The sequence below is a fragment of the Lichenostomus cassidix genome, unplaced genomic scaffold, assembly GCF_008360975.1.
Source record: "Lichenostomus cassidix isolate B80296 unplaced genomic scaffold, HeHo_3.0 HiC_scaffold_35, whole genome shotgun sequence".
In the NCBI taxonomy this organism is placed as follows: domain Eukaryota; kingdom Metazoa; phylum Chordata; class Aves; order Passeriformes; family Meliphagidae; genus Lichenostomus; species Lichenostomus cassidix.
The window spans coordinates 580,285-604,078 of NW_028147256.1; the positions used below are offsets into that span (position 1 = coordinate 580,285).

Consider the following 23,794-nt stretch of genomic DNA (forward strand, 5'->3'; position numbering starts at 1 on the left):
GTGTGCCAGGCTCTGTCTGTCCCCATTGCTGTCCCCATTAATGTCCCCAATGTCCCTGCAGGTGTGCCAGGCGCTGTCTGTCCCCATCAATGTCCATAATGTCCCCACACTGTCCCCAGGTGTGCCAGGCTCTGTCTGTCCCCCAGCTGTCCCCATTAATGTCCCCATTGCTGTCCCCAGTTAATGTCCCCAATGTCCCCAGGTGTGCCAGGCCCTGTCTGTCCCCACAATGTCCCCATTGCTGTCCCCAGGTGTGCCAGGCTCTGTCTGTCCCCATCAATGTCCCCAATGTCCCCAGGTGTGCCAGGCTCTGTCTGTCCCCATCAATGTCCCCAATGTCCCCAGGTGTGCCAGGCTCTGTCTGTCCCCATTGCTGTCCCCATTAATGTCCCCACAATGTCCCCATTGCTGTCCCCAGGTGTGCCAGGCTCTGTCTGTCCCCATTAATGTCCCCAATGTCCCCAGGTGTGCCAGGCCCTGTCTGTCCCCACAATGTCCCCATTAATGTCCCCATTGTCCCTGCAGGTGTGCCAGGCCCTGTCTGTCCCCATTAATGTCCCCAATGTCCCCAGGTGTGCCAGGCTCTGTCTGTCCCCACAATGTCCCCATTGCTGTCCCCATTGCTGTCCCCATTAATGTCCCCACAATGTCCCCATTGCTGTCCCCAGGTGTGCCAGGCTCTGTCTGTCCCCACAATGTCCCCATTGCTGTCCCCATTGCTGTCCCCATTAATGTCCCCAATGTCCCCAGGTGTGCCAGGCTCTGTCTGTCCCCAGTTAATGTCCCCACACTGTCCCCAGGTGTGCCAGGCTCTGGCTGTCCCCAGTTAATGTCCCCACACTGTCCCCAGGTGTGCCAGGCTCTGGCTGTCCCCAGTTAATGTCCCCACACTGTCCCCAGGTGTGCCAGGCTCTGGCTGTCCCCATCAATGTCCCCATTAATGTCCCCAATGATGTCCCCAGGTGTGCCAGGCTCTGTCTGTCCCCATTGCTGTCCCCATTAATGTCCCCAATGTCCCTGTAGGTGTGCCAGGCTCTGGCTGTCCCCATCAATGTCCCCAATGTCCCCAGGTGTGCCAGGCCCTGGCTGTCCCCCAGCTGCCCCCAGCAGAAGTTGATCCTCACGTGGTTCGGGTTGGATGGTCCTTGGAGAGCTGCAGCACCCAGCTGGGTGAGTGACCAGAAATGTCCCCAAAATGTCCCCAAAATGTGACCTAAACTGACCCTGAGTGACCTAAACTGACCCTGCAGCACCCAGCTGGGTGAGTGACCACTGAGTGACCCCAAAATGTCCCCAAAGTGTCCCCAAAGTGACCCCAAACTGACCCTGCAGCACCCAGCTGGGTGAGTGACACCAAAATGTCCCCAAAATGTGACCCTGAGTGACCCTAAAACTGACCCTGCAGCACCCAGCTGGGTGAGTGACACCAAAATGTCCCCAAAATGTGACCCTGAGTGACCCTAAAACTGACCCTGCAGCACCCAGCTGGGTGAGTGACACCAAAATGTCCCCAAAATGTGACCCTGAGTGACCCTAAAACTGACCCTGCAGCACCCAGCTGGGTGAGTGACATGGAAATGTCCCCAAAATGTCCCCAAAGTGTCCCCAAAATGTGACCTAAAGTGACCCTGAGTGACCTAAACTGACCCTGCAGCACCCAGCTGGGTGAGTGACCAATGAGTGACCCTAAAGTGTCCCTAAAATGTGACCTAAACTGACCCTGAGTGACCTAAACTGACCCTGCAGCACCCAGCTGGGTGAGTGACCCCGAAATGTCCCCAAAATGTGACCCTGAGTGACCCTAGAGTGACCCCAAAGTGACCCAAACTGACCCTGCAGCACCCAGCTGGGTGAGTGACCAATGAGTGACCCTAAAGTGACCCCAAAGTGACCCAGAGTGACCCTGAAGTGACCTTAAAGTGATCCCAGAGTGGCCTTAAAATGTCCCCAAAATGTGGCTCTAAATGGCCCCAAAATGTGACCCAAAATGTGGCCCAAAGTGGCCCCAAGATGTGACCTTGAAGTGACCACAAAGTGGCCCCAAAAGTGACCCAAAATGGCCCCAAACTGTAGCCCAAAGTGTCCCCAAAATGTGGCCCTAAAGTGGCCCCAAAGTGGCCCCAATAGTGACCTCAAGTGACATCAAAATGTGACCCAAAAATGGCCCAAAGTGACCCCAAGTGTCCCCAAATTGTCACCCCAAAGTCACCCCAAAGTGACCCCAAATGGCCCCAAAATGTGACCCAAAGTGACCCCAAAAATGGCCCAAAAAATGGCCCAAATTGACCCCAAAATGTGACCTCAAAAATGGCCCCAAAATGGCCCCAAAATGGCCCCAAAATGTGGCTCTAAATGGCCCCAAAGTGTCCCCAAAATGTGACCCAAAATGGGCCCAAACTAGCCCAAAGTGTCCCCAAAAGTGGCCCTAAAGTGACCCTGAAGTGGCCCCAAAGTGTCCCCAAAAATGGCCCCAAACTGTAGACCAAAGTGGCCCTAAAGTGACCCCAAAGTGACCCCAAAATGTGACCAAAAATGGCCCCAAAGTGACCTCAATGTGGCCCCAAAATGTGACCCCAAAATATCCCCAGGAATGTCCCACAGTGGCCCTAAAGTGTCCCCAAAATGTGACCCAAAGATGTGACCCCAAAATGTGACCCAAAAGTGTCCCCAGGTGGCCCCAAAATGTGACCCAAAAATGGCCCAAAGTGGCCTCAATGTGACCCAAAGTGACCCCAAAATGTGGCTCTAAATGACCCCAAAATGTGACCCAAAGTGTCCCCAAAATGTCCCAAAAAATGGCTCAAAGTGACCCTAAAGTGACCCCAAAATGTGGCTCTAAATGGCCCCAAAGTGACCCAAAATGTGACCCAAAAATGGCCCAAAGTGACCCCAAAGTGACCCCAAAGTGACCCCAAAATGTCCCCAAAATGTGACCCAAATGGCCCCAAAATGTGACCCCAAAGTGACCCCAAAATGTGACCCCAAAAATGGCCCAAAGTGTCCCCAAATGTGGCCCAAAGTGACCCCAAAATGTGACCCAAAGTGACCCCAAAATGTGACCCCAAAATATGGCCCAAAGTGTCCCCAAATGTGGCCCAAAGTGTCCCCAAAATGTGACCCCAAAATGGCCCAAAGTGTCCCCAAGATGTGACCCTAAATTGACCCAAAGTGACCCCAAAATGGCCCAAAGTGGCCCCAAAATGTTGCCCAAAGTGGCCCCAAAGTGACCACAAAGTGACCCTAAAGTGTCCCCAAAAATGGCCCAAAGTGACCCTAAAGGGACCCCAAAGTGTCCCCAATAGTGACCCCAAGTGACATCAAAATGTCCCCAAAAAATGGCTCAAAGTGACCCCAAAATGTGACCACAAAGTGACCCCAAAATGTCCCAAAAAATGGCCCAAAGTGACCCCAAAGTCACCCCAAAATGTGGCTCTAAATGACCCCAAAATGTGACCCAAAGTGGCCCCAAAATGTGACCCCAAAAATAGCCCAAAGTGACCCCAAATGGCCCAAAGTGGCCTCAATGTGACCCCAAAGTGACCCCAAAATGTGGCTCTAAATGGCCCCAAAGTGACCCAAAGTGTCCCCAAAATGTGGCCTAAAGTGACCACAAAGTGACCCAAAGTGGCCCCAAAAGTGACCCAAAATGGCTTCAAAATGTGACCCTAAATGGCCCAAAGTGACCCCAAGTGTCCCCAAATTGTTACCCCAAAGTCACCCCAAAGTCACCCCAAAATGTGACCCAAAATGTGACCCCAAAGTGACCTCAAAATGTGACCCAAAGTGACCCCAAATGGCCGCAAACTGTGACCCAAAATGTGACCCCAAAAATGGCCCAAAGTGACCCCAAAATGTGACCCAAAGTGACCCCAAAATGTCCCAAAAACGGCCCAAAGTGACCTCAATGTGACCCTAAAGTGACCCCAAAATGTCTCCAAAATGGCCCAAAGTGACCCCAAAATGTCCCAAAAACGGCCCAAAGTGACCCTAAAGTGACCCCAAAATGTGGCTCTAAATGGCCCCAAAGTGACCCAAAATGTGACCCAAATGTGGCCCAAAGTGACCCCAAGTGTCCCCAAATTGTTACCCCAAAGTCATCCCAAATGGCCCCAAAATGTGACCCCAAAATGTGACCCAAATGGCCCCAAAATGTGACCCCAAAGTGACCTCAATGTGACCCTAAAGTGACCCCAAAATGTCCCCAAAAAATGGCTCAAAGTGACCCCAAAATGTGACCCAAAGTGACCTCAATGTGACCCTAAAGTGACCCAAAATGGCCCCAAAGTAGCCCAAAGTGACCCCAAAATGTGGCCCAAAGTGGCCCTTAAAGTGACCCTAAAGTGACCCCAAAATGTCCCCAAAATAGCCCAAAGTGACCCCAAAATGTCCCAAAAATGGCTCAAAGTGACCCCAAAGTGTCCCCAAAATGGCCCCAAAGTAGCCCAAAGTGACCCTAAAAATGTCCCCAAAGTGTCCCCAAAGTGTCCCCAAAGTGTGACCCGAAATGCTGAATTTGCTGGAAAAATTGGCAGAAAATTGATGGAAAAATATCCAAAAAATCCTTAGAGGATTTTGGGTTTCCTGTCCGGATTTTTGGGAATTTTGGGTTCCTTTTGGCAATTTTTGGGAATTTTGGGTTCCTTTTGGCAATTTTTGGGGAATTTTGGGTCCCTTTTGGGGATTTTTGGGAATTTTGGGTTCCCTGTAGGGAATTTTTTGGGAATTTTTGTGTTCCTGGATGGAATTTTTGGGAATTTTGGAGTCTCTGAAGGGAATTTTTGGGAATTTCCGATTCTCTATCAGGAATTTTTGGGAATTTCGGGTTCCTAAAGGGAATTTTGGGTTCTCTGTAGGGAATTTTTGGGGAATTTTGGGATCCCTGAAGGGAATTATTGAATTTTTATAGGGAATTTTCGGGTTCTCTATCAGGAATTTTTGGGAATTTTGGGTTCTCTACACCAAATATTTGGGAATTTTGGTTTCTCCATTGGGAATTTTTGGCAATTTTGGGATCCCTGAAGGGAATTTTTGGCAATTTTGGGATCCCTGAAGGGAATGTTTGGGAATTTTGGGTTCCATATAGGAAATATTTGGGAATTTTGAGGTCTATGTAAGGAATTTTTGGGAATTTTGGATCATTTTGGATCAGGAATTTTTGGGTGATTTTTGGATCAGGAATTTTTGGGAATTTTGGTTTATAGGGATTTTTTTGGGGGAATTTTTGAGGTTTCATTGGGAATTTTGGGCTCCCTGGAGGCCAATTTTGGGTTCCATATAGGGAATTTTTGGGAATTTTCGATTCTCTAAAGAAAATATTTGGGAATTTTGGTTTCTCCATCAGGAATTTTCCCAAATTCCCCAAATTTCCAGAAGAACCATTTTCCTACAGCTGCTTTGGGGTTCCTAATGGGAGTTTTTGGGAATTTTGGGTTCCATATATAGAATTTTTGGGAATTTTGGGTCTCCAGATGGAATTTTGGGGTCTTTATAGGAAAATATTGGGAATTTTGGGTTCTCTGTAGAGAACATTTGGCAATTTTGTGTTCCCTAGAGGGAATTTTTGGGAATTTTGGGTTCCATATGTGGGATTTTTGGGAATTTTGGGTTCTCTACGCCGAATATTTTTGGGAATTTTGGTTTCTCCGTTGGGAATTTTCCCCAAATTTTCCCAAATTTTCCCAAATTTTCCCAAATTCCAGGAGAAAAGCCATTTTCCCACGGCTGCTTTGGGGTTCCTGTAAGGAATTTTTGGGAATTTTGGGTTCCAAATAGGATTTTTTTGGGGAATATTGGGTTCTCTATAATTTGGGAATTTTGGGTTCTCTCTTGGGAATTTTTGGGAATTTTGGGTCTCCAGATGGAATTTTGAGGTCTTCATAGGAAAATTTTGGGAATTTCGGGTTCCTTTCAGGGAATTTTGGTTTCCCCATCAGGAATTTCTCCCAAATTTCCCCAAATTTTCCCAAATTCCAGGAGAAAACCCATTTTCCCACGGCTGCTTTGTTGTCCCTATAGGAAATTTTTGGGAATTTTGGGTTCCAAATAGGATTTTTTGGGGAATTTTGGGTTCTCTGTAGGGAATTTTTTTTTTTAAATTTTGAGTTCCTGAAGGGAATTTTGGGGTCTGGAGAAGGAATTTTTGGGAATTTTGGATTCTCTGTAGGAAATTTTTTGGGAATTTTGGGTCTCCATAGGGAATTTTGGGGTCTTCATAGGAAAATTTTGGGAATTTTGGGTTCTGTGTAGAGAATGTTTCGGAATTTTGTGTTCCATGTGTGGAACTTTTGGGAATTTTGGTTTCTATAGGGAATTTTTGGGAATTTTGGATCTCTAGGGGAGAATTTTGCATTTCCTGTAGGGAAATTATTGGGAATTTTGGGATCCCTGGAGGCCAATTTTGGGCTCCATATAGAGAATTTTGGGGAATTTCGGGTTCCTCTCAGGGAGTTTTGGTTTCCCCATCTGGAATTCTCCCCAAATTCTCCCGAATTTCCCAATTTTCCAGGAGAAAACCCATTTTCCTACACCTGCTTTGGGGTTCCTATTGGGAATTTTGGGTTCCATATGTGGGGTTTTTGGGAATTTTGGGTTCCCTACACCAAATATTTTTGGGAATTTTAGTTTCTCCATCTGGAATTTTCCCCAAATTTCCCAAATTTTCAGGAGAAGATTTGGATTCCTATAGGGAATTTTTGGGAATTTTGTGTTCCATATAGGGAATTTTTCTAAATTTTGGGTTCTCCATTGGGAATTTTCCCAATTTTTCCCAAAATTCCCCAAATTCCAGAAGAACCATTTTCCCACGGCTGCTTTGGGGTCCCTATAGGGAAGTTTTGGGAATTTTGGTCTCCGTATGTGGGGTTTTCGTGAATTTCGGGTTCCATATAGGGAACTTTTGGGAATTTCGGGTTCCCCATCTGGAATTCTCCCCAAATTCTCCCAAATTTCCCAAATTCCAGGAGAGGAGCCGTTCTCCTACACCTGCTTTGGGGTTCCTCAAGGGAATTTCGGGTTCCATATGTGGGGTTTTTGGGAATTTTGGGTTCTCTACACCAAATATTTTTGGGAATTTTGGTTTCCCCATCAGGAATTCTCCCCAAATTTCCCCAAATTTCCCAAATTCCAGGAGAAGAGCCATTTTCCTACGGCTGCTTTAGGGTTCCTATAGGGATTTTTTGGGAATTTTGGGCTCCATATGTGGGGTTTTTGGGAAGTTTGGGTTCTCGACACCAAATATTTGGGAATTTTGGGTTCCTTTCAGGGAATTTTGGTTTCTCCATCAGGAATTCTCCCCAAATTTCCCAAATTCCAGGAGAACAGCCATTTTCCCACGGCTATTTTGGGATTCCTATAGGGAATTTTGGGTTCCATGTGGGGAACTTTTGGGAATTTCGGGTTCCTTTCAGGGAATTTCGGTTTCTCCATCAGGAATTCTCCCCAAATTCCCCCAAATTTTCCTAAATTCCAGGAGAAGAACCATTTTCCTACACCTATTTTGGGGTTCCTATAGGGAATTTTGGGCTCCATATGGGGAACTTTTGGGAATTTCGGGTTCCTTTCGGGGAATTTTGGTTTCCCCATCAGGAATTTTCCCCAAATTTCCCCAAATTTCCCAATTTTCCAGGAGAAAACCCATTTTCCTACAGCTGCTTTGTTGTCCCTATAGGGATTTTTGGGGAATTTTGGGCTCCATATAGAGAATTTTTGGGAATTTTGGGTTCCCTACACCAAATTTTTGGGAATTTTGGTTTCTCCAGCAGGAATTATCCCCAAATTCCCCCAAATTTTCAGGAGAAGATTGGGGTTCCTATAGGGAATTTTTGGGAATTTTGTGTTCCATATAGGGAATTTTTGGGAATTTTGGGTTCCATATAGGGAATTTTTGGGAATTTTGGGTTCTCAATTGGGAATTTTCCCAATTTTTCCCAAAATTCCCCCAATTCCAGGAGAAGAACCATTTTCCCACGGCTGCTTTGGGGTTCCTATACAGAATTTTGGTTTCTCCATGGGGAATTCTCCCCAAATTCCCCAAATTTTCCCCAAATTCCAGGAGAAGAGCTGTTCTCCTATGGCTCCTTTGGAGTTCCTGAAGGGAATTTTTGGGAATTTTGGGTTCTCTACACCAAATTTTTGGGAATTTTGGTTTCTCCAGCAGGAATTTTCCCCAAATTTCCCAAATTTTCAGGAGAAGATTGTGTTCCCTATAGGGAATTTTTGGGAATTTTGGGTTCCATATAGGGAATTTTTTTAAATTTTGGGTTCTCCATTGGGAATTTTCCCAATTTTTCCCAAAATTCCCCAAATTCCAGGAGAAGAACCATTTTCCCACGGCTGCTTTGGGGTCCCTATAGGGAATTTTTGGGAATTTTGGTCTCCGTATGTGGGGTTTTCGTGAATTTTGGGTTCCATATAGGGAATTTTGGGGAATTTCGGGTTCCTTTCAGGGAGTTTTGGTTTCCCCATCAGGAATTTTCCCAAATTCCCCCAAATTTCCCAAATTCCAGGAGAGGAACCATTCTCCTATGGCTATTTTGGGGTTCCTATAGGGAATTTTGGGTTCCATATGTGGGGTTTTTGGGAATTTTGGGTTCTCTACGCCGAATATTTTTGGGAATTTTGGTTTCTCCAGCAGGAATTATCCCTAAGTTTCCCAAATTTTCAGGAGAAGATTGGGATTCCTATAGGGAATTTTTGGGAATTTTGGGTTCCATATGTGGGATTTTTGGGAATTTTGGGTTCTCTACACCAAATATTTTTGGGAATTTTATTTTCCCCATCAGGAATTCTCCCCAAATTTCCCCAAATTTCCCAAATTCCAGGAGAACAGCCATTTTCCCATGGCTATTTTGGGATTCCTATAGGGAATTTTGGGTTCCATATGGGGAACTTTTGGGAATTTCGGGTTCCTTTCGGGGAATTTCGGTTTCCCCATCAGGAATTCTCCCCAAATTCTCCCAAATTCTCCCAAATTTCCAGGAGAGGAACCGTTCTCCTATGGCTATTTTGGGGTTCCTCAAGGGAATTTTGGGTTCCATATGTGGGGTTTTTGGGAAGTTTGGGTTCTCTACACCAAATATTTGGGAATTTCGGGTTCCTTTCGGGGAATTTCGGTTTCCCCATCAGGAATTCTCCCCAAATCTCCCAAATTCTCCCAAATTCCCAGGCGAGGAGCCGTTCTCGTTCGGGTTCGGCGGCACAGGCAGGAAATCCACCAACTGCCGCTTCGAGACCTACGGAGAGCCTTTCGGGGAGGGTGACGTCATCGGCTGCCTCGCGGTGGGCGGGGCTAACTCACCGCGGTGGGCGGGGCTAACTCACCGCGGTGGGCGGGGCTAACGGGGGTGGGCGGGGCTAACGGGGTGGGCGGGGCTAACCTGGGGTGGGTGGGGCTAACGGGGGTGGGCGGGGCTAACGCAGGGAGCAGTTTGGAGCTATTTGGGGACATTTTTGGGGATATTTGGGGATATTTGGGATATTTAGGGACATTTGGGGATATTTGGGATAATTTGAGGACACTTTTGGGGACATTTGGGGATATTTGGGGACATTTTTGGGGATATTTGGGGATATTTAGGGACACTTTTGGGGATATTTAGGGACATTTGGGGACATTTGAGGATATTTGGGGACACTTTTTGGGATATTTGGGATAATTTGAGGACACTTTTGGGGATATTTAGGGACATCTGGGGATTTTTGGGGACATTTGGGGACATTCAGGGACACATTTGGGGATATTTGGGGACATTTTTTGGGGATATTTGGGGATATTTTTTGGCATATTTGGGGCTATTTGGGGACATTTTTTGGGATATTTTTGGATATTTGGGGAAATTTGGGATATTTGGGGATATTTGGGGAAATTTGGGATATTTGGGGATATTTGGGATCATTTGAGGACACTTTTGGGGATTTTTTTGGGGATATTTGGGGACATTTTTGGGGATATTTAGGGACATTTGGGGACATCCTGGAGCACTTGGGGACACCTGGGGATGCTTTTGAGGACATTTGAGGCTATTTGGGGACATTTTTGGGGATTTTTGGGGATATTGAGGGACATTTGGGGATATTTAGGGACATTTGGGGATTTTTGGGGATTTTTGCGATATTTGGGGTCATTTGGGGACATTTTTGGGGATATTTGGGGACATCTGGGGACATTCGGAGATACTTTTGGGGATATTTGGGGACATTTGAGGACATTTTTTGGGATATTTGGGGACATTTAGGGACACTTTTGGGAATATTTAGGGATATTCGGGGATATTTAGGGACATTTGGGGATTTTTGGGGACATTTGGGGACATTTTTGGGGATATTTGAGGATATTTGGGGACATCTGGGGGTTTTTGGGGACACTTTTTGGGATATTTGGGGACATTTGAGGACATTTTTGGGGATATTTGGGGATATTTGGTGACACTTTTGGGGATATTGAGGGACATTTGGGGACATTTGAGGATATTTGGGGACACTTTTTGGGATATTTGGGATAACTTGAGGACACTTTTGGGGACATTTAGGGACATTTGGGGATTTTTGGGGACATTTGGGGATATTCAGGGACACATTTGGGAGTATTTGGGGACATTTTTTGGGGATATTTGGGGATATTTTTTTGGGATACTTGCGGATATTTGGGGAAATTTGAGATTTGGGGATATTTGGGATCATTTGAGGACATTTTTGGGGATATTTAGGGACATTTGGGGACATCCTGGAGCACTTGGGGACACCTGGGGATGCTTTTGAGGACATTTGAGGCTATTTGGGGACATTTTTGGGGATTTTTGGGGATATTTAGGGACATTTGGGGATATTTGGGGATTTTTGGGGACACTTTTTGGGATATTTGGGGTCATTTGGTGACACTTTTGGGGATATTGAGGGACGTTTGGGGACATTTAGGGACATTTGGGGACATTTAGGGACACTTTTGGGAATATTTAGGGACATTTGGGGATATTTGGGGACATTTTTGGGGACATTTGGGGACATTTTTTGGGATATTTGGGGATATTTGGGGGCTTTTTGGGATATGTGTCGATTTTTGGGGACACTTTTGGAGACATTTTGGGAAATTTGGGGACTTTTGGGGGCATTTTGGGCTATTTGGGGATATTTGGGGACATTTTTGGGGCTATTTGGGGACATCTGGGGACACTTTCGAGGACTTTTGGGGTCATTTGGGGACATTTTTGGGGGTAGTTTGAGATTTTTGGGGACACTGAAATTTTGGGATTCTGTGATTCCCAAATTCTCGGATTTTGGGATTTTGTGGTTTTGGGATTTTGGGGTTTTGGGATTTTGGGGATTTTCAGATTTTGCAATTCTGGAATTTTGGGATTTTGGGATTTTGAGGTTTTGGGATTCTGGAATTCTGGGATTTTGGGATTTTGGAATTCTGAGATTTTGGGGATTTTGGGATTTTGGGAATTTGTGATTCTGGAATTTTGTTGTCATGGGAATTTCATATTCTGGGGTTTTGGGATTCTGAGATTTAGGGTTTCTGAGATTCTGCGATTTTGGCATTTAGGGATTTTGGGATTTCCAGATTTTGCAGTTCTGGAATTTTGGGGTTTTGAGATTCTGGGATTTTGAGGTTTTGGGATTCTGGAATTCTGGGATTTTCTGATTTTCAGGTGTTGAGATTTTGGGATTTTGAGATTTTGGAATTCTGGAGTTTTGGGATTCTGGAATTCTGGGATTTTGGGATTTTTGACGTTTAGTGATTCTGGGATTTTGCAATTCTGAGATTTTGGGATTTCAGGATTTTGGGAATTTGTGATTCTGGAATTTTGTTGTCATGGGAATTTCAGATTCTGGGATTTTGGGATTCTGAGATTTAGGGTTTCTGAGATTCTGCGGTTTTGGCATTTAGGGATTTTGGGATTTCCAGATTTTGCAATTCCGGAATTTTGAGATTTTGAGATTTTGGAATTCTGGAGTTTTGGGATTCTGGAATTCTGGGATTTTGAGATTTTTGACATTTAGTGATTCTGGGATTTTGCAATTCTGAGATTTTGGGATTTCAGGATTTTGGGAATTTGTGATTCTGGAATTTTGTTGTCATGGGAATTTCGGATTCTGGGATTTTGGGATTTTGGGATTCTGACATTTAGTGATTCTGGGATTTTGCTATTTCGATATTTGCAATTTTTTGGATTTTGGGATTCTGGGATTTAGTGAATCTGGGAATTTGGGATTCAGGGATTCTGAGATCCTGGAATTGTAGGATTTTCCCATTCTGCCCATTTTTTCTCATTTTTCTGCCATTTTTTCTCTAATTTTCACCATTTTTTCACCTTTTTTGCCATTTTTCCCCTGGTTTTTGCCATTTTTTTCACCATTTTTTTGCTGCTTTTTCCCATTTTCTCCACATTTTTGTTTTTGGTTTCTCAGATTTTGGGATTTTGGGATTCTGGAATTCTAGGATTTTGGAATTCAGGCATTCCAGGTTCTGTATTTCTGAGATTTTGGGATTTTGCAATTCTGAGATTTCGCGATTTTGGATTTTAAAATTTTGGGATTCTGAGATTTAGCGATTTTGATATTCAGCGATTCTGAGATTTTGGGATTTTGGGATTCTGGAATTCTAGGATTTTGGGATCCTGAGATTCAGTGATTCCAGGTCCTGCATTCCCAAGATTTTGGGATTTTGGGATTTTGAGATTTTGGGATTTTGGCATTTAGTGATTCTGGGATTTTGGGATTCTAAGATCTTGCAATTTTGGGATTTAGGAATTCCAGAATTTTGGCTTCTTGGCATTTTGGGATTCAGGGATTTTGGGATCCTGAGACATTGGAATTTTATAATTTTGCAACTCTGTTTTTCCCTCCATTTTTTCATCATTTCTTCGCCCTTTTTCCCCCTTTTTTCACCATTTTTTCACCATTTTTTCCCATTTTTTCTCATTTTTTCTCGTTTTTTCCTAGTTTTTCACTGTTTTTCACCATTTTTCCCCTTTTTTCCCGTTTTTTCTCATTTCCTCACGCTGGCTGGGCGTGGCGTTCCGTGTCCCCATGGCCTGGGCAAGAACTGCCACCCCGAAATTCGGGGATTTGGGGCTTTTTTGGGGGATCCTGAGATTTTGTAATCCTGGAATTTTGGGATTCTGGGATTTTGGGATTTTTTGGGATTTTCAGATACTGAGATTCTGAGATTTTGCCATTTAGTGATTTTGAGATTTTTGGGATTCTGAGATTTTGCCATTCTGAGATTTTGCGATTATGAGATTTTGTGATTTTGGCATTTAGTGATTCTGAGATTTTGGGATTTTTGACATTTAGTGATTTTGAGATTTTTGGGATTCTGAGATTTTGGCAATTGGGGATTCTGAGATTTTGGGATTTTTGACATTTGGGGATTCTGAGATTTTGGGATTCTGAGATTTTGGGATTCTGAGATTTTGGCAATTAGGGATTCTGAGATTTTGGGATTTTTGCCATTTAGTGATTTTGAGATTTTTGGGATTCTGAGATTTTGGCATTTGGGGATTCTGAGATTTTGGGATTTTTGACATTTGGGGATTCTGAGATTTTGGGATTTTTGACATTTAGTGATTCTGGACTTTTGCAATTTTGAGACTTTGCGATTCTGAGATTTTGGGGATTTCAGGGTTTGGGGATTCTGGGAATTTGTGATTCTGGAATTTTGTTTTTATGGGAATTTTGGATTTTGGGATTTTGGGATTCTGAGGTTTTGAGATTTTGCAGTTTTGGGATTCTGGGATTCAGTGATTCCAGCCCCTGCATTTCTGAGATTTTGGGATTTAGCCATTCTGAGATTTTGACGTTTTGCTATTCTGGGAATTTCAGATTCTAGGATTTGGGGATTCAGGGATTTTGCGATTCTGAGACTTTGGGATTTTACCATTTTGTAACTCCATTTTTTCACTGTTTTCTCTCTGTTTTTTGTCGGTTTTTTGCCGTTCCTCCACCGTTTTTCCCCGTTTTTTCTCATTCCCTCCCCATTTTTCCCGTTTTTTCTCATTTCCTCCCCATTTTTCCCCATTTTTTCTCATTTCCTCCCCGTTTTCCCCATTTCCCAGGATTTCGAGTCGGGCGAGGAGGTGCAGCTCTCCTTCCAGAAGAACGGCCGCTGGCTGGGTGTGGCTTTCCGTGTCCCCAAGGCCACCCTGGCCGGCCGGCCGCTCTTCCCTCACGTGCTGGTCAAGAACTGCGCCGTGGAGTTCCGCTTCGGCCAGGGGACAGCGGGGACAGCGGGGACAGCGGGGACAGCAGGGACAGCGGGGACAGCAAGGACACTGCGGCCGCTGGGGCCAGCGGGACCAGAGTTCACCTTCATCCAGGATGTCCCCAAGGAACTCAGGGTCAGGGTGACAGCGGGGCCACGGAGCAAGGCTGAGTGTGAGGTGAGAGTTGGGGACATCTTGGGGATGTTGATGGGGACACTTATTAATGGGGACATCATGGGGATAATGGGGATATCAGTGGGGACATCATGGGGACATTAATGGGGATTTGGGGCCTCGGAGCAAGGCTGAGTGTGAGGTGAGAGTTGGGGACATCGTGGGGACATTAATGGGGACATCTTGGGGACATTGGGGACATCATGGGGACAGCGGGGCCAGGGAGCAAGGCTGAGTGTGAGGTAGGACATCATGGGGACAATGGGGACATTGGGGACATTGATGGGGACAGCGGCCTGAGGTGCTGTGGCCACTGGGGTCACTGCGGCCACTGGGGTTACTGGGGACACTGGGGACATTGGGGTCACTGTGGCCACTGGGGTCAATGGGGACATTGGGGACATTGGGGTCACTGCAGCCACTGGGGTTACTGGGGACACTGGGGACATTGGGGTCATTGGGGCCACTGGGGTCAATGGGGACACTGGGGACATTGGGGTCATTGGGGTCATTGGGACCAGAGTTCACCTTCATCCAGGATGTCCCCAAGGAGCTCAGGGTCAGGGTGACAGCGGGGCCACGGAGCAAGGCTGAGTGTGAGGTGAGAGTTGGGGACATCTTGGGGACATTAATGGGGACATTGATGGGGACATTAATGGGGACATCATGGGGACAGCGGGGCCTCGGAGCAAGGCTGAGTGTGAGGTGAGAGTTGGGGACATCTTGGGGACATTAATGGGGACAGCGGCCTGAGGTGCTGTGGCCACTGGGGTCACTGCAGCCACTGGGGTTACTGGGGACACTGGGGACACTGGGGACACTGCGGTCACTGTGGCCACTGGGGTCAATGGGGACATTGGGGTCATTGGGGTCATTGGGACCAGAGTTCACCTTCATCCAGGATGTCCCCAAGGAGCTCAGGGTCAGGGGGACAGCGGGGCCACGGAGCAAGGCTGAGTGTGAGGTGAGAGTTGGGGACATCTTGGGGATGTTGATGAGGATTTCGTGATATCAGTGGGGACATCATGGGGACATTAATGGGGACATTGCTGGGGACACTTATTAATGGGGACATCATGGGGATAATGGGGATATCAGTGGGGACATCATGGGGACATTAATGGGGACATTGGGGCCACGGAGCAAGGCTGAGTGTGAGGTGAGAGTTGGGGACATCTTGGGGACATTAATGGGGACATTGTGGGGACATTGGGGACATCATGGGGACAGCAGGGCCTCGGAGCAAGGCTGAGTGTGAGGTGAGAGTTGGGGACATCTTGGGGACATTGATGAGGATTTGGTGATATCAGTGGGGACATCATGGGGACATTAATGGGGATTTGGGGACATTGTGGGGACCTTAATAGGGACATTGATGGGGACAGTGGTGCCAAGGAGCAAGGGTGAGTGCGAGGTGGGACATCATGGGGACATTGAGGACATTAATGGGGATTTGGGGATGTTGGGGACACCATGGGGACATTGGGGAGAACTTGGAAATTTTTGGGATTTTGGGGACACTGGAGACATCCTAGGGACGTGGGGACACCTTGGGGACATGGGGAGAACATGGGGACATGGTTGGGACACCTTGGGGACATCGTGGTGACAGCCTGGGGACATTAAGGGCACACAGGGACATCCTGGGGACACCTTGGGGACATGGGGATGGAGGAGAGCAGGGTGACTCTGGGGATGTCCAGTGTCCCCAGTGTCCCCAATATCCCCAGTGTCCCAAATGTCACCAATGTCCCCAACATCCCCACTGATGTCCTCAATATCCCCAATATCCCAAAGGTCCCCAAATGTCCCCATCAGTGTCCCCAGCTGTCCCTGCTGTCCTCTGAGATCCTGATGCTCGTTGGTCTCCCAGATATCCCAAATTCTCCCCGATGTCCCCAACATCCTCAATGTCCCCAACTGTCCCCATCAATGTCCCCAGTATCCCCAGTGTTCCCAAATGTCCCCACTGATGTCCCCATTAATGTCCTTATTAATGTCTCCAATGTCCCCAATATCCCCATCAATATCCCCAATGTCCCCATCACTGTCCCCAAATGCCCCCATTAATGTCTCCAAATGTCCCCAGCAATGTCCCCTCTGCTGTCCCCACTGTCCCCTGTCCCAAATGCTGATGCTGTTTGGTCTGCCAAATATCCCAAATTCTCCCCAAATGTCCCCAACGATGTCCTCATTAATGTCCCCATCACTGTCCCCACACTGTCCCCACAATGTCCCCCGTGGCAGATGCTGATGCTGGCGGGTCTGCCAAATATCCCCGATGTCCCCATCAATGTCCCCAGTGTCCCCATTGATGTCCCCAATGTCCCCATTGATGTCCCCAATGTCCCCACTGTCCCCATGGCAGATGATGATGCTGGTGGGTCTGCCAGCTGTCCCCATTGATGTCCCCATTGTCCCCAAATGTCCCCAATGTCCCATCTCTGTCCCAGATGCTGATGCTGGTGGGTCTGCCAGCTGTCCCCATTGTCCCCAATGTCCCCACTGATGTCCCCAACATCCCCATTGATGTTCCCCAATGTCCCCTATCCCAGATGCTGATGCTGGTGGGCCTGCCAGCTGTCCCCAGCTGTCCCCATTGATGTCCCCAATGTCCCCACAATGTCCCCATCACTGTCCCAGATGCTGATGCTGGTGGGTCTGCCCGATATCCCCAGTGTCCCCATCAATGTCCCCAAATGTCCCCATTGATGTCCCCTGCTGTCCCAGATGCTGATGCTGGTGGGTCTGCCAGCTGTCCCCAGTGTCCCCACTGATGTCCCCAATGTCCCCAGTGTCCCCATCACTGTGGCAGATGCTGATGCTGGTGGCTCTGCCCGATATCCCCAATGTCCCCAATGTCCCCATTGATGTCCCCAAATGTCCCCAGTGTCCCCATTGATGTCCCCACAATGTCCCCATCCCTGTGGCAGATGCTGATGCTGGTGGGCCTGCCCGGTATCCCCAATGTCCCCAATGTCCCCATCATTGTCCCCAATGTCCCTGTGGCAGATGCTGATGCTGGTGGGTCTGCCCGGCGCGGGGAAGACGACATGGGCAGCGAAACACGCGGCTGAGAATGCCGAGAGGAGATACAACATCCTGGGGACCAACGCCATCATGGACAGGATGAGAGTGAGAATTGGGGTGAAAAACGGGGAATTTGGGAAAAAATCTAAAATAATATAACATCCTGGGGACCAACGCCATCATGGACAGGATGAGGGTATGGAAATTGGGGTGAAAAACGGGAAAAATGGGAAAATCTGAAAATATAGAACATCCTGGGGACCAACGCCATCATGGACAGGATGAGGGTGAGAATTGGGGTGAAAAATGGGGAATTTGGGCAAAAATACAACATCCTGGGGACTAACGCCATCATGGACAGGATGAGGGTGAGAATTGGGGGGAAAAACGGGGAATTTGGGAAAAAATGTAACATCCTGGGGACCAATGCCATCATGGACAGGATGAGGGTGAGTGAAAATGGGGTGAAAAATGGGAAAAATGGGCAAAATTACAACATCCTGGGGACCAACGCCATCATGGACAGGATGAGGGTGAGAATTGGGGTGAAAAACGGGGAATTTGGGAAAATCCAAAAATATACAACATCCTGGGGAGCAACGCCATCATGGACAGGATGAGAGTGAGAATTGGGGTGAAAAATGGGGAATTTGGGAAAATCTGAAAATATAGAACGTCCTGGGGACTAATGCCATCATGGACAGGATGAGGGTGAGAATTGGGGTGAAAAACGGGAAAAATGGGAAAATTACAACATCCTGGGGACCAACGCCATCATGGACAGGATGAGGGTATGGAAATTGGGGTGAAAAACGGGGAATTTGGGAAAAATCTGAAAATATACAACATCCTGGGGACTAATGCCATCATGGACAGGATGAGGGTGAGAGAAAATGGGGTGAAAAATGGGGAATTTGGGCAAAATCCAAAAATATATAACATCTTGGGGACTAATGCCATCATGGACAGGATGAGGGTATGGAAATTGGGGTGAAAAATGGGGAATTTGGGAAAATTACAACATCCTGGGGACTAATGCTATCATGGACAGGATGAGGGTGAGAATTGGGGTGAAAAACGGGGAATTTGGGAAAAAATCTAAAATAATATACCATCCTGGGGAGCAATGCCATCATGGACAGGATGAGGGTATGGAAATTGGGGTGAAAAACAGGGAATTTGGGAAAAATCTGAAAATATATAACATCCTGGGGACCAACGCCATCATGGACAGGATGAGGGTGAGAATTGGGGGGAAAAATGGGAAATTTGGGAAAATCCAAAAATATAGAACATCCTGGGGACTAACAGCATCATGGACAGGATGAGGGTGAGAATTGGGGGGAAAAATGGGGAATTTGGGCAAAAATACAACATCCTGGGGACTAACGCCATCATGGACAGGATGAGGGTATGGAAATGGGCTGAAAAATGGGAAATTTGGGAAAAATCTGAAAATAGAGAACATCCTGGGGAGCAACAGCATCATGGACAGGATGAGGGTGAGAATTGGGTTGAAAAATGGGGAATTTGGGAAAATCCAAAATAATATAGAACATCCTGGGGAGCAACGCCATCATGGACAGGATGAGGGTGAGAATTGGGGTGAAAAATGGGGAATTTGGGAAATATTGGGGGAAAACTGGGAAAAAATGGGAAAAAAGGGGAAAAAAGGGGAAAAAAAGAGGAAATTTGGGAGGAAATTTTGAAAAAATTGGAAGAATTTGGGAGGATTTGGGGAAAATGGGGGAAATTTGGGAGGAAATTGGGAAAAATTGGGAGAAATCAGGAGGATTTATTGGGAAATTGGGAAAATTTGGGAGAAATTAGGAAAAAAGGAGAAAAATTGGAAGAATTTGGGAGAATTTTCAAGGATCTGGGAAGGACTGTGAGTGGAAATTGGGGAAATTTGGGAGGAAATTGGGAAAAAATGGGAAAATTTGGGAGGATTTGGGGAAAATTGGGGAAATTTGGGAGAAATTAGGAAAAAATGGGAAAACCCAAAAAATTTGGGAGAATTTGCAAGGATTTGGGAGAGACTGGGAGTGGAAAGTGGGGAAATTTGGGAGAAAATTGGAAGAATTTGGGAGGAAATTGGGAAAAAATGGGAAAATTTGGGTGAATTTGGGAGGATTTGGGAAATTTAGATGGGACTGGGATGGATTTGGGTTGGGGAAAATTGAGAAAATCCTAGAAAATTTGGAAAAATTGGGAGATTTTGGGAAAAAAACAGGAAAAATCAGAAAAATTGGGGAAAATCATGGAAAAACTGGGGAAAATCTGGGGAAAACCAGGAAAAATTTGGAAAAAAACCAGGAAAAATCAGGAAAAAAATGGGGAAAAACCAGGAAAAATTAGAAAAATCAAGGAAAAAATGGGAAAAATCAAAAAAATTTGGGGAAAAATCAAGAAAAATCACAAAAATTTTGGAAAAAATCAGGAAAAATTGGGAAAAAACAGGAAAAATCAAGAAAAATTTGGGAAAAAACAGGAAAAAATCAGAAAAATTGGGGGAAAAGAAAAATCAGAAAAAATAGGAAAAAATTAGGAAAAAATAGGAAAAAAATAGGAAAAGTCAGAAAAAATAAGAAAAAATTAGGAACAATAAGAAAAAAAGGAAAAAAATAGGAAAAATTAGAAAAAAATGGGAAAAAATTAGGAAAAATAAGAAAAAAAATAGGAAAAAATCAGTAGAAAATATTAAAAAATTAGGAAAAATCAGAAAAAATAGGAAAAAATTAGGAAAAATCAGAAAAAATTAGGAGAAAATTTGGAAAAAATGGGAAAAATCAGAAAAAATTTGGGGAAAAATCAGAAAAATCTGGGAAAAATTAGGAAAAAATCAGGAAAAAATTAGGAAAAATCAGAAAAAAATAGGAAAAAATTAGAAAAAATTGGAAAAAATAGGAAAAATCAGGAAAAAATTAAGAAAAAATTAGGAAAAATAAGAAAAAAATTTTAAAAACATTAGGAAAAATAAGGAAAAATAAGAAAAAATAGGAAAAATCAGGAAAAATAAGAAAAAATAGGAAAAAATCAGAAAAAATAGGAAAAAAATTAGGAAAAATCAGAAAAAATAGGAAAAAATCCGGAAAAATCTGATAAATTGGAAAAAATTAGGAAAAGTAAAAAAGAAGAAATCAGGAAAAATCAGAAAAAAATAGGAAAAAATCAGAAAAAATCATCAAAATTTGGGGATTTTTGGGGATGTGGGTGGCCCAGGTGACAGTGACATCCCTGCTGTCCCCATCCCAGGTGATGAGCTGCAGCAATCACGGAACTATGCTAAATTTTTTTATCCTAACTGATTTTTTATCCTAAAAAATTAGGAAAAATCAGGAAAAAATAGGAAAAAATTAGGAAAAAGGAGAAAAAAATAGGAAAAATCAGAAAAAATTAGGAAAAATCAGAAAAACTAGGAAAAATTAGGAAAAATAAGGAAAAATCAGAAAAAAATAGGAAAAATCAGAAAAAAAATAGGAAAAAATCAGAAAAAATAGGAAAAAAATAGAAAAAAATTAGGAAAAAAATCAGAAAAAAATCAGAAAAAATCAGAAAACGTTGGGAATTTCTGTGAAATGTGGGTGGCCCAGGTGACACTGCCGATGTCCCCTGCTGTCCCTGTCCCAGGTGATGGGTCTGCGGCGCTCCAGGAACTACGCGGGTCGCTGGGATGTGCTGATCCAGCAGGCGACTCAGTGCCTCAACCGGCTGATCCACATCGCCGCCAGGAGGCGCAGGAACTACATCCTCGACCAGGTGATGCCAGGGGACAGCAGGGGGACAGACAGGGGACATTGGGGACAGTGATGGGGACAGACAGGGGACAGCCAGGGGACAGACAGGGGATAGACAGGGGACAGCCAGGGGACATTGGGGACAGTGATGGGGACAGCAGGGGACATTGGGGACAGTGATGGGGACAGCAGGGGACAGCAGGGGACAGACAGGGGACAGCAGGGGGACAGCAGGGGACATTGGGGACAGACAGGGGACATTGGGGACAGTGATGGGGACAGCAGGGGACATTGGGGACAGCAGGGGGACATTGGGGACAGTGAAGGACAGTGAGGGGACCACAGGGGACATTGGGGACAGTGATGGGGACAGCAGGGACAGGGAGGGGACAGTGATGGGGACATTGATGGGGACAGTGATGGGGACAGCAGGGACAGGGAGGAGACATTGGGGACATTGATGGGGACAGCAGGGACAGGGTGGGGACAGTGATGGGGACAGCGAGGGGACAGCAGGGACAGGGAGGGGACATTGATGGGGACAGTGATGGGGACATTGGGGACAGAGAGGGGACAGTGATGGGGACATTGGGGACAGCAGGGGGACAGGGGAATAGGGCGGGGACAGGGGGACAGGGTGGGGACAGTGGGGGACATTGATGAGGACAGTGCAGGGACAGAGAGGGGACAGGGTGGGGATAATATGGGGATTTGGGGACAGTGATGGGGACAGTATAGGGATTTGGGGACAGCGGGGACAGCGGGGACAGTGCGGGGACAGGGTGGGGACATTAATGGGGACAGAGGGGGGACATTGATGGGGACAGCGAGGGGACAGAGAGGGGACATTGGGGACAGCAGGGGGACATTAATGGGGACAGAGGGGAAACAGAGAGGGGACATTGATGGGGACAGGGTGGGGACATTGGGGATATTGTGGGGATTTGGGGGCATTAGGGACATTAATTGGGGACATTGGAGATTTGGGGACATTGATGGGGACATTGGGGACATTTGGGGATATTGGGGACATTAATAAGGACATTGATGGGGACATTGGGGACATTTGGGGATATTGGGGACATTAATGGGGACGTTGGGGACATTTAGGGACATTGGGCATGTTGGGGATTTGGGGACATTGTGGGGATTTGGGGACATTGGGGACATTGATGGGGACATTAATGGGGACATTGGGGACATTAATGGGGACATTGGGCATGTTGGGGACATTGGGGATTTGGGGATTTGGGGACATTTGGGGACATTAGGGACAGTGGGGACATTGGGGATTTGGGGATGTTGGGGACATTGATGGGGACATTTGGGGACATTTTGGGGACATTTTCCATTTTTGGAGCGAATGTAACAAAACAGCCCTAAAAACCCCAATTTTGGGCCAAAACTTCCCCTTTTTTGCAATTTTTTTCTCCAAATTTTCACTGTTTTTTGCCATTTTTTCACTAAATTCTCCCTGTTTTTCCCGTTTTTTTTTCCAATTTTCCCAATTTCCCGTTTTTTCACCCCAAACCAACATCTATCCATCCCTTCCCACCCAAAACCTCTCTGCTTTTGGAGTAAATGCAACAAAAACAGCTCTAAAAACCTCATTAATTCCCTGGTTTTTTGCAAAATTTTCACAGTTTGTTCTCGTTTTTTCACCAAATTTTCTCAATTTCCCATTTTTTCACCCCAAACCAATGTGTATGGCTCAGCCCAGTGGTGAAAATACATCCCAAAAATTTCCTTTTTTGGAGCAAACATGACAAAAATAACTCTAAAAACCTCATTTTTTCCCTGTTTTTCATCATTTTTCACCACATTTTCACAGTTTTTTCACCAAATTTTCCCCAATTTTCCCAATTTCCCATTTTTTCACCCCAAACCAACATCTCTCAATCCTTTCTCACCCCAAAAATTTCCATTTCTTGAGCGAACACAACAAAAATAACTCTAAAAACCTCATTTTTCCCCCGTTTTTCATTGTTTTTTCACCAAATTTTCACCGTTTTTTCTCATTTTTTCACCCTTTTTTTCCCAAATTTTCCCAATTTCCCATTTTTTCCCCCCAGACCAACATCTCTCAATCCTTTCCCACCCCAAAAATCTCCATTTTTGGAGCAAACACAACGAAAATATCTCTAAAAACCTCATTTTTCCCCCAATTTTCATTGGTTTTTTGCCAAATTTTCACAGTTTTTTCTCCTTTTTTCACCCTTTTTTCCCCAAATTTTCCCAATTTCCCATTTTTTCACCTCAAACCAACATCTCTCAATCCTTTCCCACCCCAAACCTCTCAATTTTTGGAGCAAATGTGACAAAAATATCTCTAAAAACCTCATTTTTTCCCCGTTTTTCGCTTTTTTTCCACCAAATTTTCACCGTTTTTTCTCGTTTTTTCACCAAATTTTCCCCAATTTTGGGTTTTTTCCCCCCAGACCAACATCTCTCAATCCTTTCTCACCCCAAAAGTTTCCATTTCTTGAGCAAACACAACAAAAACACCTCTAAAAACCTCATTTTTTCATCGTTTTTCACCATCTTTTCACCAAATTTTCACCGTTTTTCCCCATTTTTTTTCCCCCAATTTTCCTAATTTTGGGTTTTCCCTCCAAACCAACATCTCTCAGTACTTTCTCACCCCAAAAATCT

The 23,794-nt window shown here is 45.5% G+C and overlaps 1 protein-coding gene across 1 annotated transcript in view; it reads left to right on the forward strand.

The window, feature by feature from the left end:
- LOC146423979 (heterogeneous nuclear ribonucleoprotein U-like protein 1) overlaps nt 1-23,794 on the forward strand; it is a 35,083-nt gene that overhangs the window by 5,490 nt on the left and 5,799 nt on the right. The window contains exons 3-7 of the mRNA XM_085044007.1: nt 1,071-1,170; nt 9,164-9,276; nt 14,055-14,378; nt 17,388-17,510; nt 21,036-21,164. Of these exons, the coding sequence (XP_084900133.1) occupies nt 1,071-1,170; nt 9,164-9,276; nt 14,055-14,378; nt 17,388-17,510; nt 21,036-21,164 (789 nt within the window). The remainder of the gene's footprint in view (nt 1-1,070; nt 1,171-9,163; nt 9,277-14,054; nt 14,379-17,387; nt 17,511-21,035; nt 21,165-23,794) is intronic.